At 35.3% G+C, this 17,109-nt stretch overlaps 1 protein-coding gene across 11 annotated transcripts in view; it reads right to left on the minus strand.

Annotated features, from left to right (window-relative positions):
- Window positions 1-17,109, minus strand: part of Pde1c (Phosphodiesterase 1c) — a 474,080-nt gene that overhangs the window by 39,465 nt on the left and 417,506 nt on the right. For all 11 annotated transcript variants that reach the window (XM_089727139.1, XM_089727137.1, XM_089727129.1 and 8 more), the window contains one exon: window positions 5,420-5,576. In XM_089727139.1, coding sequence (XP_089583265.1) covers window positions 5,420-5,576 — 157 coding nt within the window. The remainder of the gene's footprint in view (window positions 1-5,419; window positions 5,577-17,109) is intronic.

Here is a 17,109-nt window from a genome sequence, read left to right on the forward strand (position 1 = left end):
GTAGTTGGGTATAAACGGATAAAAGTTATCCGATATTGGGCTGTGTTGCCATTTAGGAATCTTTGGAAAGTTGCAGGAGTCTTTGGAAAATAAATTTTTAATCGTGAAGTATTTGACTGGGATTGCTAGTGTATTCGTGTCAGTCGTAAGTGCCTTTGAATCAAAGTAATAGCTGTAGACAGCTTTCTCATGGCAGCAAAATTAGTAATTAGTTTTTGAAACATAATATACATAATACATATATAGTGTATGTATTATTGTTTAAGTGGGTGTACAAGCTGCTTGCTTTTTGAGTAGCTAAGCCACAAAATACAATAAAATCATGGATAGTTAGACTTTTTTATATATATAATTAAACTGGTATATTTTTAAGAAATATAAACTAGTAACGATATTTTCTTGGTACTTCATATATTATGTATAATGTTTGGAAATTTTTTAATAGCTTCCTTAGCTTTGGATTAGCTTATTTCCTTAGTTAATTTTAAAAGTCGATAATTTTTCGTTTTTTCTCTTTAAGCTGGTAACACTTTCTATTGGTGCGGGTAGCTTTCGGCCCTCGTCGAAATTGGGTTGAAAACCTAAATGCTTTACACGAGCTTCGAAGAGATTTTAGCAAGCGAAAATTGGACTATTTCGACTTGTAAGGGCTGTTAGAGCTGTTGATAAATCTCGTCTACGCTTTTTTTGGTTTCAATGTTTTTCTGTTTTTATTGCTTAGATGGGTGGACGAGCTCACAGCCCACCTGGTGTTAAGTGGTTACTGGAGCCCATAGACATCCACAACGTAAATGCGCCACCCACCTTGAGATACAAGTTCTAAGGTTTCAAGTATAGTTAATCGAGGTATCTACTTTTAAAGTCGCAGTAAATTATATAATAATATGATTATGGACACATTATGATAGAATTTTTACTTATTGCAAACAAACGACAGTTGTTCATGGTTTTACGTACCATTGAATACAAAGCGTTCGATCATTCATGAATCAGACAGCTACACAAATAACTCATTATCCCACAAAAACGAAATGAGTGAAATTCTTTGCGAAATACAATTTTATAGCGGGAAATGCAAATCCACACAAAAAAAACCTTTTCAAGCAGTCCATAGTGCTTTGAGAAAAACAAAAATATTTTTGCTTTAAAAATATTTTCTTAAGAAATTTTACCGTTGTGAGAAGCTGAAAATATCATAGGTACTTTAATATAATTTATCATTTAGATCATGAACTATCGTCTAGACGCGGTCGCGGGGGAAACGTCTTGAGAAAACGATATTTATCTGCAAACATCTCTTGAATTGTTTATTTGAATAGGAAAAATACATTTATTATTAAAATTAGCTGGTAAAGTTAAGATCCAATATTATTTTGAATCTTAGGGCTTCAATTTAGATTTTTAATCAGACTAGAGGCCCCGCAGTAGTCGAAATTCGACTATAATTAATTGGAATTGTAAGTTTGTACACTATTATGATTGTATTTTATACTTCTATAATAACAAATTTCGCCAAGACTACACTTTAAAAAATACTAACAAAGGCAAACAATTTTTAATCTATTCTCAATTTGACAACAGACGCCAAGAACAAAAGTTTGACAATAAATAGTATGTATGCGTGTGTACGTCAAATACATGGTATGTAGTGTGTGTAATGTTTTCTTTATTGATTTAATGTATCTTTTATGCATTATTTAAAAAAAAATTAGCATTGTGAACTTCTTCTCTATATTCTCTATAAGTGTGGAAAATTTTATAGTCCTCCGTCCGCGCAATTTTCGTAAAAAGGGATACAAAGTTTTTGCTTCACGTATTAATATATAGATTGCTGAATCGTGGATTTAAATATGATTTTACAAGGTAACTAAATTATTTAGTACACTGTTTACTACACTGTATACATATATCCTCAGTGCAATCACCGCTGGGTCTAAACTCTTCGTAGTATTGAATTAATTGGATGTCAAACTGTAACAGAGTCAGTCGATCGTACACTACCGCTGTAGAATACATATGTATGTATGTTAGACGTTTGATTGGCACTGGTTATTGTATCATCAATAAACACTTTGGTAGATTCGGAAGCGTATAGTATTTTGTATCAATGATAACGTAGTTTAGATATTTATTTATTTTCGAAATCAAAATGGTATATCAAAATTTATTACTATACGCCCAACGAAAGGTCATCAAAAGTCATCAAAAGAACATCCATTAACAAAGTCAAACCCGTTAAATTAGCTTTATATAGTTGTTGATGGTAAGCGCTATGTAGTAAACACAAAAACTGTTGTTTTAAATGGGTAAACGCTGTCGCAAAACAGTCTTGCGGTCTGGTTTAGATTGTGGGATAGACGCTAAACTCTAGATACAGTTTAGACTAAGTTTTTGTATCTTGCGACATTCAATAATGGTTCTAAACGATATTAAATTTAAAGTAAATGATTTTGAATTTGAGTTGTGACTTTCATTCGTGTCACAAAGTGGCCAATGACACTTTGTCAGTTTTTTTCTTATTATATTTTATTTTTTTATTGCTTAGGCGGGTGGGCGAGCTTACGACCCGCCTGGTGTTAAATGGTTTAAGTCTTAGTTTTAACAGTAGTATGTTTATGTACACCCGTGATAATTTCAAACCCGACTGGCTATTTATTACTTGTGCTAGTAGATGTTGGCTCGTAAAAATGTATCGATAATCGTTCAGAATATTTATTTGAAATTCTCAGGGAAATTGGATTCAATATTTGTATGTTGCTCTCTAAATTTATTTTCTCATTTATTCCGCAAGAGATTTTTTATTCTTATTGGCTTATACAAAGCAAACCGTTTCCAAGAAAGGCTGACGTTGGGTGTTTGAAAAATGTCGTTAGATTGTTACAGTAAAGTGATGTTGAAAATCGAAAAGAAAAGAAGAAAAAAAAACTCGACTAATATAAACTTTATTAATTACGTTTCGTAATTTGAATTCTTTTCAAAGAATTCGTAATCAGTTTTCGGAATGTAATTAAATTTGTTAATTAAATATTTTTAGGGTTTTTTCTTTTTTCCAAGTAACTTTCACGTTTCTGAGTAAAGAGAGAATCGATGAACTGTATAAATTACTACTTATTTTATTTTGTATTTACTTGCATATTTTTAGTATTTTTTTTTATTTTTTTTTTTTATTGCTTAGATGGGTGGACGAGCTCACAGCCCACCTGGTGTTAAGTGGTTACTGGAGCCCATAGACATCCACAACGTAAATGCGCCACCCACCTTGAGATACAAGTTCTAAGGTCTCAAGTATAGTTACAACGGCTGCCCCACCCTTCAAACCGAAACGCATTACTGCTTCACGGCAGAAATAGGCAGGGTGGTGGTACCCACCCGCGCGGACTCACAAGAGGTCCTACCACCAGTAATTACGCAAATAATAAATTTGCGGGTTTCATTTTTATTACACGATGTTATTCCTTCATCGTGGAAGTCAATCGTGAACATTTGTTGAGTACATATTTCATTAGAAAAATTGGTACCCGCCTGCGGGATTCGAACACCGGTGCATCGCTTCAACACGAATGCACCGGACGTCTTATCCGTTAGGCCCCGACGACTTTTTAAAATTTGTATTTAATCGTATGTAAGTCTATCTTATATTGCATTTATTTTTCACATGTGTATATAAGTATATATTTTTATGTAAGTTTATTAAGATATAGCACCGTCCATGCTAGTTTGCTTATTCCTCTTCCTGCATGGTTGCCTAGAAGAGATCGCTTTCAGCGATAAGGCCGCCAATTTATGTCACCGTTTATTATTTGGTTTAAATGCTTATTCACTACATGTGATGTCAAATAAAGAGTTATTATTACCACCACCTATTTCTGCCGTGTAATGTCTTTCGGTTTGAAGGGAGGCGTAAAACTTCTATACTATAAAACTGAGACTTGGAACTCATGTCTCAAGATGGGTACCGGCGTTTACGATGTACCCATTGATGTCTACAAACTTATTTTGTCACTTTAAGAATTAACTATTTTTTAGCGCCCCAATTTTTTCACCAACTTAAAAACCACTCTAGCGAGAGCTCAGTCGGTGTCATACAACGCACCCTTTTTTTATGGGTCTCTTACCACCCACTTTTAAGCCTGCAGCGCCAACAAGGGTGCGTTATCGCCCACTTTGAGAAAGGCTGCTATAGGCTCTGGTAACCATTTAACACCAGTTGGCTGTGAGCTCGTTCACCGATCTAAGCAATAAAAAAGGTATTACTTTAGTATTTGAGCTTCGATAACCACTAAAAACCAAACGGGTTTTGAGTTCGTTCCCTCAACAATGAAATATAAAAAAAAAGCTCTGAAATCTCCACTCTTCGGTGTAAGTACAAACAAATATGTTCTTCAAATGAGATTTTCTACATATAATGGTTCTTAGCAGATAAAGGCAAATGACGTGGAATGGTCCGCAATAAACTCTTGTTGCGAGGAGGTAGTCACGACCCTCAGTGTTGAGGAAATCGAAGCAAGAAGAAGAAGCAGCTGTGCCCTTTACGGTTTTCTTGAGTGAAACTAACCGATGATAATGTTTCTGGTCCCTATTAGTTTCGTCTATAGCCACTTAGTAAGTATTTTTATTTGCAAGAATACACAGGCAATACGCAAGCAGACCTTACACTTCCGAACATGTGATACAATATTTGATATTAGTATAAACGGCTTACAAAATTCCGTGGATCCTAAACAAACACGAGTCGAAATTTCTTAGCTTTTGTCGTAAGATTTGTAGTAAAAAACGTTCGTTGTAATCGGATTTATCAGACGTAAGTGAATAAGAAAATAATAAAAATGTTAGGAATTAATTAAGCGTCATCATAATGTTGTTGTAAACATTGGTTGTCTTTTTATACAAAACACTTTTATATCGAGGCTTTTTTTTTCTTACATGGGTGGACGAGCTCACAGCCCACCTGGTGCTAAGCGGTTACTGGAGCCCATAGCCATCCACATTGATCTACAACGTAAATGTGCCACCCACCTTGAGATATAAGTTCTAAGGTCTCAGTATAGTTACACCGGCTGCCCCACCCTTCAAACCGAAACGCATTACTGCTTCACGGCAGAAATAGGCAGGGTGGTGGTACCTACCCGTGCGGACTCTCACAAGAGGTCCTACCACCAGTAATTACGCAAATGATAATTTTGCGGGTTTCATTTTTATTACACGATGTTATTCCTTCACCGTGGAAGTCGATCGTGAACATTTGTTAAATACGTATTTCATTAAAAAATTGGTACCCGCCTGCGGGATTCGAACACCGGTGCATCGCTAGATACGAATGCACCGGAAGTCTTATCCTTTAGGCCACGACGACTTCAAGTTGAAGATCGGTCATCAAAGCTGCCGCGTTTGACTAGTTTTATATATTCAAGACCCTCACCTCAGTGCGGCCTTATCGCAAGCGTCGGGCGTGTCGACGGCGGGCAAGTGTTCAGTTTCTAGATCGAGCTGGTCGAGTTGTTCGTCAGTAGGAGTGGAGCAGCTCTCGGTCTTACTCCGGCTTGAAGAACGGCGGACGATTGTCAGCGCGCCTTGCTCTGTGGACAAATAGAATACGTTAAGGCGTTGTCTTACCACGAGACGGACGTAACGTATTGTTTATGATTTACAAGAATGAGCGAAATTATAAAAGTGCAAAAACATATTATTGCAGGTAAAGAAGAAAATGGACAGTAGTGTATATGGTACACGAATGGAATTACAAAAATTCTGTTGTTTCAGAAATAAAAAAGAAAGGAAAGAAAAAGAAAGGAAATTTGTACTTTTAAAAACAGCGGCCTATTTTTTTTGGGAAAACAAGAGATTTGTTGTCAAAATAATAAATAAAAGAACGACGTTTATATGACTGGATTATTTGTTTTATAACCAAATTATTTTAAAATTGATTTACACCAGGGGTTCTCAAACTTATTTTATGTACTGCCTACTTTGGCAATAAATTACTTTTTAACGCCTCAATTTTTTCGCCTACTTAAAAATCACTATAGCAAGAGCTCAGTCGGTGTCTAAGAGTCCTCCTAGATGAAATTACAAATCGCCTCCCAAGCCTCTACGCAACGCCCCCATTATTTTCTGGGTCTCTTACTGCCCTCCTTTAGGCCTAGAGCGCCCATAAGGGGGCGATATCGCCCACTTTGGGAAAGGCACGAATTTTATGTTCGTGGGTGACACGAACATAAAATTCACTCCAATTTGTATTACTTCAGGCATCATGAAATATTATTTTCGATTTTCCACTTTATACCAAGGCAAAGTTTAGGCAAGAGCGCAAACTTCAAATCGTATTTAAGCTGTTCCTCAATATTGAATACGAAGTTGTTTGTAGTTGCGTTTGTATTTATATAAAATAAGGTCACGACTATATCACCACTTAGAGAACTTGCTAACACTTGCCGTAGCAAGAGCAGTCCTTCTTTGAATCAGCCACCGCATCGGAATCCTGAACCACTGAGAAGATCCGGTGAGAAACTCAGTGCGTTGTGCAGGTTTCATGTCGAACTAGAGTGATAGATCACTGTCAAGTATTTTTTTTTACAAAGCCAAGTTGACGACAGCGTTGTGTATCGTAAACGTGACGTCATTTGGCGCTTACATCTGTTTAGAATAAAACGAAATTCAAACCAAATTCATGAATGAAAACTATCGAATTTCCAAAAAAATTATAATATGGGTCTGTTTATTTTGAATCTAGTATCAATTAAGATAATAATATGCGTATGTTAAAAAAAAGGAAATGTTTTCAATTGTAGTCGCCGCATTCGACGAGTTTGACGAAAACTGTGACCGGTGCTTGGAGTGCCAGATCCGACCCTTAACAACAAGATTCATCAGTAATGCAGAAGGACACTAAGGTATGCAGCCCTTATTTAACCGACGTATTACAATGCTATTGCTATTGGCAGATAATGCTAATTATTTTAAGAAAAAAACTCAAAACAAATAGATCGATAGGGTAGCCAATGGAATTTAATAGTTTTAAGAATTCCAGTTTCGCGAACTTTTCTTACAAATGAACTGTCACAAATTAATTACAACTAACAAATTAACTGTCACAAATTAATTACAACTTACAAATGAACTGCCACAAATTAATTACAACTTATAAATGAACTGCCACAAATTAATTACAACTAACAAATGAACTGTCACAAATTAATTGATAGGCGAAAAATCAACATTGCCTTTTTCAAAATTTTCCTTACACAAATATGTATGTTTCTGCATGAAGAACATCGACTGTATAAAATCACGTTTAATATATAAAAAAAAAACTAGAGTACGCCTAGTACATTTGAATTTGAACTGAATTAACGGTACCCCTTTATCGCTGGAGCATTGGATTTGCCTTTGAATAGGCTGAAATGAAATAACCCTGATTCAGTAAAAGCGTTTGAAGGGGAATTTAAATATTCGTTGCATTTTTTGCAATGAAAAATCCTTCATGGCGCGCCGGTGTTTTTGACAGAGGTTGTTTGTGTTCAATGCTGGAAATCCAGATATATCATAATGGTTTTTCTTTAAAAGCAAACGGTTTGTAGGTAATATTCTCGCAGCTTAAACACTAATTGATCAAGATAAAATTAACGTCACAATTTTTCATAAAATTGAAACGACTGAACCTTGCCTTTCTTGTGATGAGGTTTGATAAAGTAAAATAGCGACCTTACTAGCATTGTCAATGACAACGTTACTATATATGATCATGTAGGCAGTAACTTCGCCTATCTTTGAAGGAAAACGGTCGGTCAATAGCACGGTATAGCTTCGAATTCAATGTGTCTTTTTGTACACTTATCTAGTAAGCGATATAAGGTCATGATTTGTAAAAAAGATATTCAAATGAAGCACAATACGCGATTTTAATTTTGATTTATCCCTAGAATTTTCACGTTTCGCTATTTGTAATTACGTATGAGTGTTTGAGAATGTGCTCTGCCGATACCGATGAAAGGTCAAAAGAAAATCAATTTTTAGTTTGGTACGTGTGTGGCGAAAATTGTCCATATCCTTAATTAAATGTGTAGCTGAAAACCCATTCCACTGGTCTAATTTAGCAAATTTCCGACCAACCTGGCCTTACACGACGTTAACCAAACCTAATAGCTAAGATCGTGGTAGATTAATGCATTGTTGTTACTGTATATGGACTGATCAGCTCACACGGAGTACATTAACGAGAAATTATGGAAGCAGCGTCTAAGCAATGCCTATTATTGAAATTGATTGTGGTATCGAGGTCAGTTGCTGCTAATTACTAGCTCGTTTGCGTGTGACATAAAACTTTCACTTACAAGACGCACGGAACGGCTGGTCTCAGCAGTTCGCATGAAATAAATGAAACAGAAATATCCCCAAATTAAATAATACATAAACCGCCGAATTCTAAATTCAATTGTAACAGAATTTTTCCTTTGGGAACAATCAAAATTCTTTTCAATTTAATACAATAAAAGCAGATTTTTTTAAGTGAAACTTCTTTAGTTCGTGTTGAGAGTAAAATTTAACTCGCGACAGATTCGTTGCAGCTAGAGAGAAAATATATAATTTAGGAAGAGCGAGAGTGAGAAATTAGACAGAGCGTCTCGCGAACCATTCGACCGTGGAGAGAGGAAAAGGACAAAGCGAGCTAGATCGTTTCTCTTACACACAGTATTCCCTATTACAAGAGAAATTAGATTTAAGAATGAATAATGAAGAAAACTACTATACTACACACCGCAAAAGAAATTTCAATTCTTTCAAGTGCACCAAGTTGCACGCGCACTATGTTTGAAGTGAAACTTCTTTATCGACGTAGGGAGGAAAAAACGTATGTAACGTTTTTTCGGTTACGCGCCATCTTAATTTCTTCAGTTACGCGCCATGTTTATTTTATTTCTATTTAGTTTGTTATCAACAGATGTCGCTGCACGTAAATTCATCAATTCCTGAATCGTGGTGACGAGATGTTACACAGTTGATAGATGTTCTCGTATTTCTCTTGCTAAATCATACCTACCTGGATACCGTGATCATGCAGGCGGTTCCCCCGGGGTGCGGCTGCTCCATTGCACTGCGCAGTGGTTGACCCTTGCTATTATTTTTATATTTTATAAGTTTCACTTCTACCGTGTGTGACTTGTACACACACACATTTTTTAAACCTTTTCCGTTATTTTCCGAAAGCCGTCGCCACTTATTCGAAAAAAAAATAAAAAAATTATAGTATTTTTATAATGGCGCGTAATTTAATTTCTAATTTATCCAGACAAGTTAGTGCACCATCCATGAGGTGCTAACCGTTATACGGCTCTACGTTACTGACACTGTCTAACATAAAACCCGAGGAGGAGCTAAGTATTAGCTGTTATTTCATTGGATAATAAAAGTGAAGGATTGTTTTTAATATCCTTCAAACCAGACGGTTTGTAATTAAAATGGATAATATGGCGTATACCAAGCCGATTAAATATATCCTATATTGAAGACCTCCTTGCTTTGCTTTCCTCATTACTGAGGGCCATGATGTCCCCCTCTGCATCATTCTCTCATGCATAATTTCCCTCCATTTGCTGCGATCCTTGGCTTCATGGTGGTCATCGTGGAACTTGATGTGCTCTTGACTATCTCGAAGGACTGTGTCCTCTGGGACGTTTGCCCTCTTTCTGGCCGTTACCATCAGCTGTTCGAGATTATGACCCTCTTTTCGAGTAATGTGTCCAATGAACTCATATTGAGACAGGCAAAGTAATATGACTGCGCTTTGTGATCTTACAGTACTGAGTTTTCGCGATGCAGACAAATTTCTTCTAGTTCTAGAGAAACTTATTATATTATGTATGTACTAATTTTAAAAGTACATGCTGTATTGCGATGATAGCTTTTAGGATAATTCTTTTTCTTCTCAGTCGTACACTCCTGGTGGAGTGGTGGTGGCTATGTATGTCTTATTGCTTGGTTGCGGCTGTTGAGAGACTTCTCCATCTCTCTCTATTTGTGGCGGTACATGTACATTCAGTAAGGGAACACTTAGTGGATGACTTACTCAAGCCTTGTGGATCAGCACCGAGACCGTTGACCGTCTACTCTTCCTTGAACCATTAATCGTTCCAATGAGCTTTCATTACGGATGAACGGAAAGCTTAGGATAATAAGGCGGTGTTATTATTTTGAATTCTGCGGTAAAATATCTCTCGATATTCCTCCCGAGTTACATCGTCTTTGTCTTTACAATTGTGAACTAGCGTAATCGTAATTTGCACCATTAAAGTTTTCCTAAAGTGGTACCTGTACGCGACTAGTTAAATCGATATGCTGAGCAGCGTGCAATGAATTCACAAGCGCGGTCTAAATGCTATGCTCCCTAACCCACGTTAGGAAAATACGTAATGCGTTAGTGTCGCATGTAAATTGCGTTGCGAACGTTGAGTGTAGAGCCATGTTGGTCTTGCACATTCCCGCCACCTGCAGTCCTTTTCTCCCGTACTGGGAATTGCAAATTAATGTTGCATGGCCTGCGTTTGATAGCGTTGCACGTGACAAGTGTGTTACAGTCTGCTTCCATTCGAATTCAATAGTTCAGACGTCTTGATGTCTGTGAGTGGCTTATCTGTAATCTGAATTGGAAAATCGTTTGAAGTACTCGATAATTTTATCAACAGGTCCAAGCTATTGAGACCTAGAAGAAGACTAAATTTTATTGAAAAATTGTTTGATAATTGATTCAGAGTTGAGAGATGGTTAAGTAATAAACCGGGTAAACCGTAAGTAATTTAATTGAAATTATGTGACCACTAAATTGTCTGAATGTTTTGTGTTTAATAGAGGGATTGCTTCGGAGACAAACGTGGTAAGTGCCCCATGATTGCGTTAAAATTGAAAGTTATTACCTACGTGAAATGTTATAATGTATCAAAAGAAACTACCAACCTGCCCATTTCTGCCGTGAAACAGTATAGCGTTTCGGATTGAAGAGTGGGGCAGTTGTTATATGTAAAAATTGAGATTTAGAACTAATGTCACAAGATGGCCGGCGAAATTGACGTGTTTGATGTCTATGGGCTCCGGTGACCACTTAACACCAGGTGGGCCGTGAGCTTGTTCACCTATTTTAGAAATTTAAAAAAGAGCTGCTCGTTAAACCAGTCAAAATATATATACAGTTTTTTTTTTCTTCCCATACTGATAGCCTTGAGAGGCTATTTCAGCTTCACCCTAACGTGTGTAGGTGAGATCACGGGGCTCAAACCGGAGTATTGCTAATACTGACCCTAGCCAGAGCAGTGCTTCGCATAATCTACCACCGGATCGGAAACGCGACCTACTGAGAAGATCCGGCGAGAAACTCAGTGGGCTGTGTCTATGGGTTCATTCGCTTGTCGAGCCCTTCGTCGCAAGGTGCTTGAAAATACAGTAATAAGTCATCGGTAATTACAATTAAGTTCAATAATTAACAGCGACAGCTTAGTGTGGGTTTTGTTTCGATTTCGTTACTAAGCAACAAGTTCGAAGGGCTGACTGATTATACAGGACAATAAAGCCGTTTTAAAATCGCCTTTATTGCATTAAATAATTCACATCATAATGATGGAAATAAAAAGATTTTGAATATTGAAATAAATTTGTTTAAAACCATTCTTATAGCTTTAATATATATAATTTTTATTGCCTTTGCTGGCAGTCGTGCTTACGGCCCACATGATGGTAAGTGGTCCATGAGAATGGACTGGTCAGCAACGCCAGGGGCAGAGCCAAGCCGCTGCCTGTTACTGCCTTTGTGTTGTCATTATGTAATATAATTCTTGGAAATTTTATGACAATAAAAAAAATGCGAGATGAAATAGTATTAATTATGTCCAATGATTAATTAGCATATTCTTTCGGTCATACTAATTGGCCATACATTTTGGCAATTTTCATATTTTAATAATTTAATATTACATTTAATTTTAATAATACTCTACATCTAAACACGAATTTAAGGATTTTTTTGGAATAAGAAAATACTAGAATGTTGTTTTAATGTAATTGTAATATACATATTTAAATTAAAGAATAAACTTGTATTATTTTATAAATAAATAGTGAAAACCGACCGACCCTTTGTAGATACTATCGCAAGACATTCTGGGAGGTATCTTTAAATTGCTAGCGCGCTACCTCTCGTACTCTGGTGACGTCATAACAAAACCTTACCTCAACTATCAACTGCAAATGTACAAAGCTCTAACTGAATCGCCAAAACGACAAGTAAACATAAATGAAAATCAAACAAAAACAACCAAAAATATTTAACCAATTTTTTTATGAAGTAAAAAAAAACACAAAACTACACTATTAACCGTGTAATATATATACACAATATTAACATTTATGTCATGATATTTGTATAACATATTCTTGGTGACCTTTCGTGTTAAAGTTAAATCAACTATTCAACGTATCTTGGTATCGTTCTATATTTACTTTATGTGCCAATCCAAAAGGGTTTGTATACCCTCTCATCGGAATGTAGCACGAAGGAAAATAAGCAATTTTCGACGTAAACGAGTTATTTTCGGTTGCAATAAACATTTATAAATATGGTTTTCGCAACCATTGCTGGTTATAGACAAAGAATTTTATGCATTAATGGGCTTCAATTAAAGTCGTCGATTGTAAAGCAAGTTAATAGTAACTTGGCATGTTTTAACGGCGTATTGGTGGTGTTTTTCCCCCAACCTATTTGCTGGCAGCTTAAGGGCTATTCCAGCTACGCGTGGACGGGTAGGTAAGCTCACGGGTAGAACTTGAGAGAATTTACTAAAAATAGTCACCAATAGACAAGATAAAGAATTAATATATCAGAGGAAGTGTGAAAGTAGCCCCGGTAATCAACAAATTAAAGAGCGGACGGTTAGCGTGGTGTGGACATGTGATGCGTAGAGAGAATATGCATGTGATTAGGAGATGTACGGAAATGGTAGTGCAAGGTAAAGGGGGAAGAGGTCGACCAAAGAAGACATGGATGGAGTGTGTGAATGACGATATGAGAGAGATAAGAGTGAGTGTTGAGATGACGGCTGATAGAAGAGAATGGAAGAGAAAAATTAGCTGTGTCGACCTCACCTAGTGGGATAAGGTGGAGAAAAAGAAGAAGAAGAATTTTCAATTTAAGTAGTGATGCATTACGTGCGATATAATGCAATTAAAAATCAGTCAGTCAGGAGATTTAGTTGAGGAGCTTGAAATATATACAATAAGTATTTATTTATGATTCTTTAAAGAAAATTGCTCTCGGCTAAGGCTAAGTTTTATTGGTTTTAAACTTATTAGTTGCAATATAACAGGAGTCGTTTCTTGTTAACGGCTGGCTAGCCACGTCTTAGTAATACGAGCTCCATATAGGTCACCCATCGTGTCTAAGCGTTTATTGCTTTCGTAATAAAACAAAATGTGACCAGTTTTTATGACTTTACAACTCAACAGAGATACGATATTTTTTTCAGATTCGCTACGAAGAACTAAGGCTGTTCTTTGAAGTCAAGATATTTTTTCAAATCTCAGTTTTCCGTATAGCAGTTAGGTAATAAAATGTGAATGTAAATTATGTTGAATCCAAGCTTGAAGCTCGATAAAAATATTTTAGACGCATGTACCTATTTCCAAGAAGCTTTTCACGGGACTCACACTTAAGAAAGCTTAGCATCTGACGGCGATAAATTCTGAACTGTCACCCTGAAGTAAAGCGGCAGTGGAACAATTTTGTTTTTGAAACATTCCGTTTGGAATTTTCTTATACAAAACGTAATGACTATATATTGAATCTAATAGGTACTTACATCAAATATTGTGGAATTAGTGGTCGAAACTAGAATTTAATCACTGATACCTTAAGACAGATTACTTTATGTGTTACAGTTTCTAATTTTTTCAGATTTATTTAATCTATTTCATCTATCAAAGGAAACTGCTTGTTGAACGAGCTTAGTCGTGCCTGGCTTTGCTGTTGTCCATAAGCGACGATTAACGCTCACCATACGATGGACCTTTTGATCGCTTTTTTCAAAAATATCAAAATTGGTTTGGCACTTGACAGTCTGTTAACAATTTGCTATAAAGATTATATTATTTCAGATGACTTCACCAGACAAGTGCTCAGAATATGACTTATGTATCTCATAAAAGGATCTAAAAAGGCCTTATTACCTATTAAGCTATTACGGAACGTTTGAAAGACTAAGAAGTAATAAGGGGTAGAATCGCCTAATCTATACTTAATATTATAAAGAGGAAATATTTGTTTGTTGGTATTGAATAGGCTCCGAAACTACAGAACCGATTTGAAAAATTATTTCACTGTTTGGAAGCTACACTATTCCCGAGTGACATAGGCTATAATCTTTTTTGAAAAAAAAATAGAAATCCTTACTAAACTCCAATAATAACCCAAGGTGTAAAAAAATTACCTAAAATACTCTTTACATCGCGTACCTGCAAAATGTGTCGCGACAACATATGTCTAACTATTATAATTTTTTTATTTTAAAAAATAAAACTACCTCAAATATCATTGATATTTTTGTTAAAGATCCGAGCGGAGCTGGAGCGGTCCGCTAGTAATTTAATAATAACACTACTACTATAGAATTTGAATTAATCAAAAAAAATACGTTCCTAACAAAACGGAATCAAGTGTACTGTAATGTAAATATGGCTATCAGAAGACATGGCTACTATTAGTAAATACTATCATTGCTAATGGCATTGCATTTTCATTGCACCGATGTCTAATTGCTTACAAATGAGTGTGAGTTTATAACAAACACGATATGCTTAAAGTAATGAAAATCACTTTTACGGTTTGGTCTTACATTTTTTATTGTCATTAGCTTATTTGCGATGTTTCGAATACTTAAAAAATTTCGTTTTCACTGATTTTAGGTCGGATATCACATAAACAAGACAGAAAAAAAAACACAAAATTAATCCGTAAAAGTATTATACTTTTTATTCATAAGTATATAAATAATTAAAATTTAATAATGGAATAAACAAAAAAGGATTTTAATAATTGCAGTCTTCTTTAGTTTTGACGCGAGAATAAATCGTAAAAGTAGCTTTAATTGCCTTATACAAAATTTTATACGAATATTAAATGACAAAATGTATACGATAAGATTTTTTTATTCCATTTTCATCTACAACTTCAGAGTTGTATATGTCAATTAGCAATGTTTCTTACGATAAGGTTTAAAAAAAAACTGCTAACAAATTGTGCACGGTCATCCTGCCCTTAATTAGGACTCCCTGTGTTATAGGTACCAGAGACTGACATACACACTTATATACATTTGAATTGATATATATATATATAAATAGACAATAAACATGGAGACAAAGAGCAAACAAACCTGTTCATCACACGAATGTTTGCCCAATATGGGAATCGAATCTCGGCGAACGCAATAAAAAACACTACAGCGAAAATATTGTCGATAATTTCACAAAGATCGTTTTTATTTTTTGCTCAAATATTAATAATTTATAACGCACTTCACGACGCGTAGGTACCAACGTTTTTGACGACTTATTTTTACGATATCGTTCCATTTATAGGTATTGTAAAATGATACATTGCTTCGCCTTCTGTATTGAACTATGCTAGGGACAAAGTATGAGTGAAATACTAAAAACTTCTATGTAATACATTTACTTTTTTTTTCTACTTATGCTGATTAGATAGCCTTGAGAGGCTATATTCTCCTTGACGTGTAGGTGAGCTCACGGAGCTTAAGCTGGGTGTGTTGCTAACACAGGCCCAAGCAAGAGCAGTGCTTATTTACAAGCAGATCTTTAAATCGGTAAGCACTATAGATAAGTACAAAATAAAATATGTTTTTTTTTGCTTTAGGAGGTGATACCGAACTCATGACCACGACACTCGTGTTCAGTGGATAGCGAAGCCTGTAAGCCGCCACTAGGACGTGATTTAAAAGAAAATCTAAATCGTTCATTGACCCTACACTGAAAGTAATTATAGCAGTTTTGGTTATGTTCTTTATCAGCAAAAAAATGGTTTTTTGAAGATTTTCGGTTAATAACCATAATCTAAAAGTTTAATTTTTAAAGAGAAAGACAATAATAGAACAAATAAAAAAATATTTTTTAAAAGAATCTAGGCACATAACTACTATTGTGATTATGAATGCATGCTACATGCTTGTGTCATACAAAACTGCTAGAAGGTCATACAAACTTATACATGACAGATTAAAATAAAATTTTACAATGAAATTCTAAAAAGTCGTGTACTTAGTCTCAAAAGTATCATTTATTTTTTATCTTTGAGGTAAGTGAATAAAATCAGTCGTCCAAAAGCAGGTAATTTAATGTGTGTGCGGTGGCCTGAAAATTCGAATCATTCACTCAAATTTCAAAGTCAGCAACGCCGAGGCCTTTTTATGTTTATTTCTCAACGTTTTTTTTCTTTCTATTAATACTAACGTTATCAGTAGCAGTGGAATAAAATTCTAAAATCACATGTGATTTTAATCACAGAAATGTTTCTCTTATAAATATGTACCTACAGATAAATCCAATTTTCTAATTTAAAAAAAGTTATTTTCCACATATTTTAATTATTTAAGTAAAATTCTTCGGAAGACATATTATTATGATTTAAAAAATAGTAAATTATCAATTAGACTTCTCGTAACGTAATGAAAATCGTGTTTGTGTAGGTCCATCATATAAATAGATAAGACAAGGTGGCGCTGAAATGTCATTCCAAAAAAGTTTTCTAGAACGATAATAACTACAAAAGGAAATTCACTAAAAAGAAAGAAAAAAAAGGTTCAAATTATTGAATAATTCTATAAATCAAAAGCGTGAGGGATGCATGGCCGAATCCACGAAACCAACGTTGAATAAAAAAAAAAACGTGCACGAACTGTCATGGCGGCTGTCCGGAAGTCACATTTTAATCAAAATGAATATTCGCATTTTCGAGCACCGGATTTCGAATAAAACAAACGAATTCTTTCAATCATTATTCGTATAAAAACAAAATGCTTTGGACTGTTTGGTCCATTTGAAATTAGTATAAATACG

Source organism: Bombyx mandarina, chromosome 04, assembly GCF_030267445.1.
Source record: "Bombyx mandarina strain Sakado chromosome 04, ASM3026744v2".
NCBI classification, from domain to species: domain Eukaryota; kingdom Metazoa; phylum Arthropoda; class Insecta; order Lepidoptera; family Bombycidae; genus Bombyx; species Bombyx mandarina.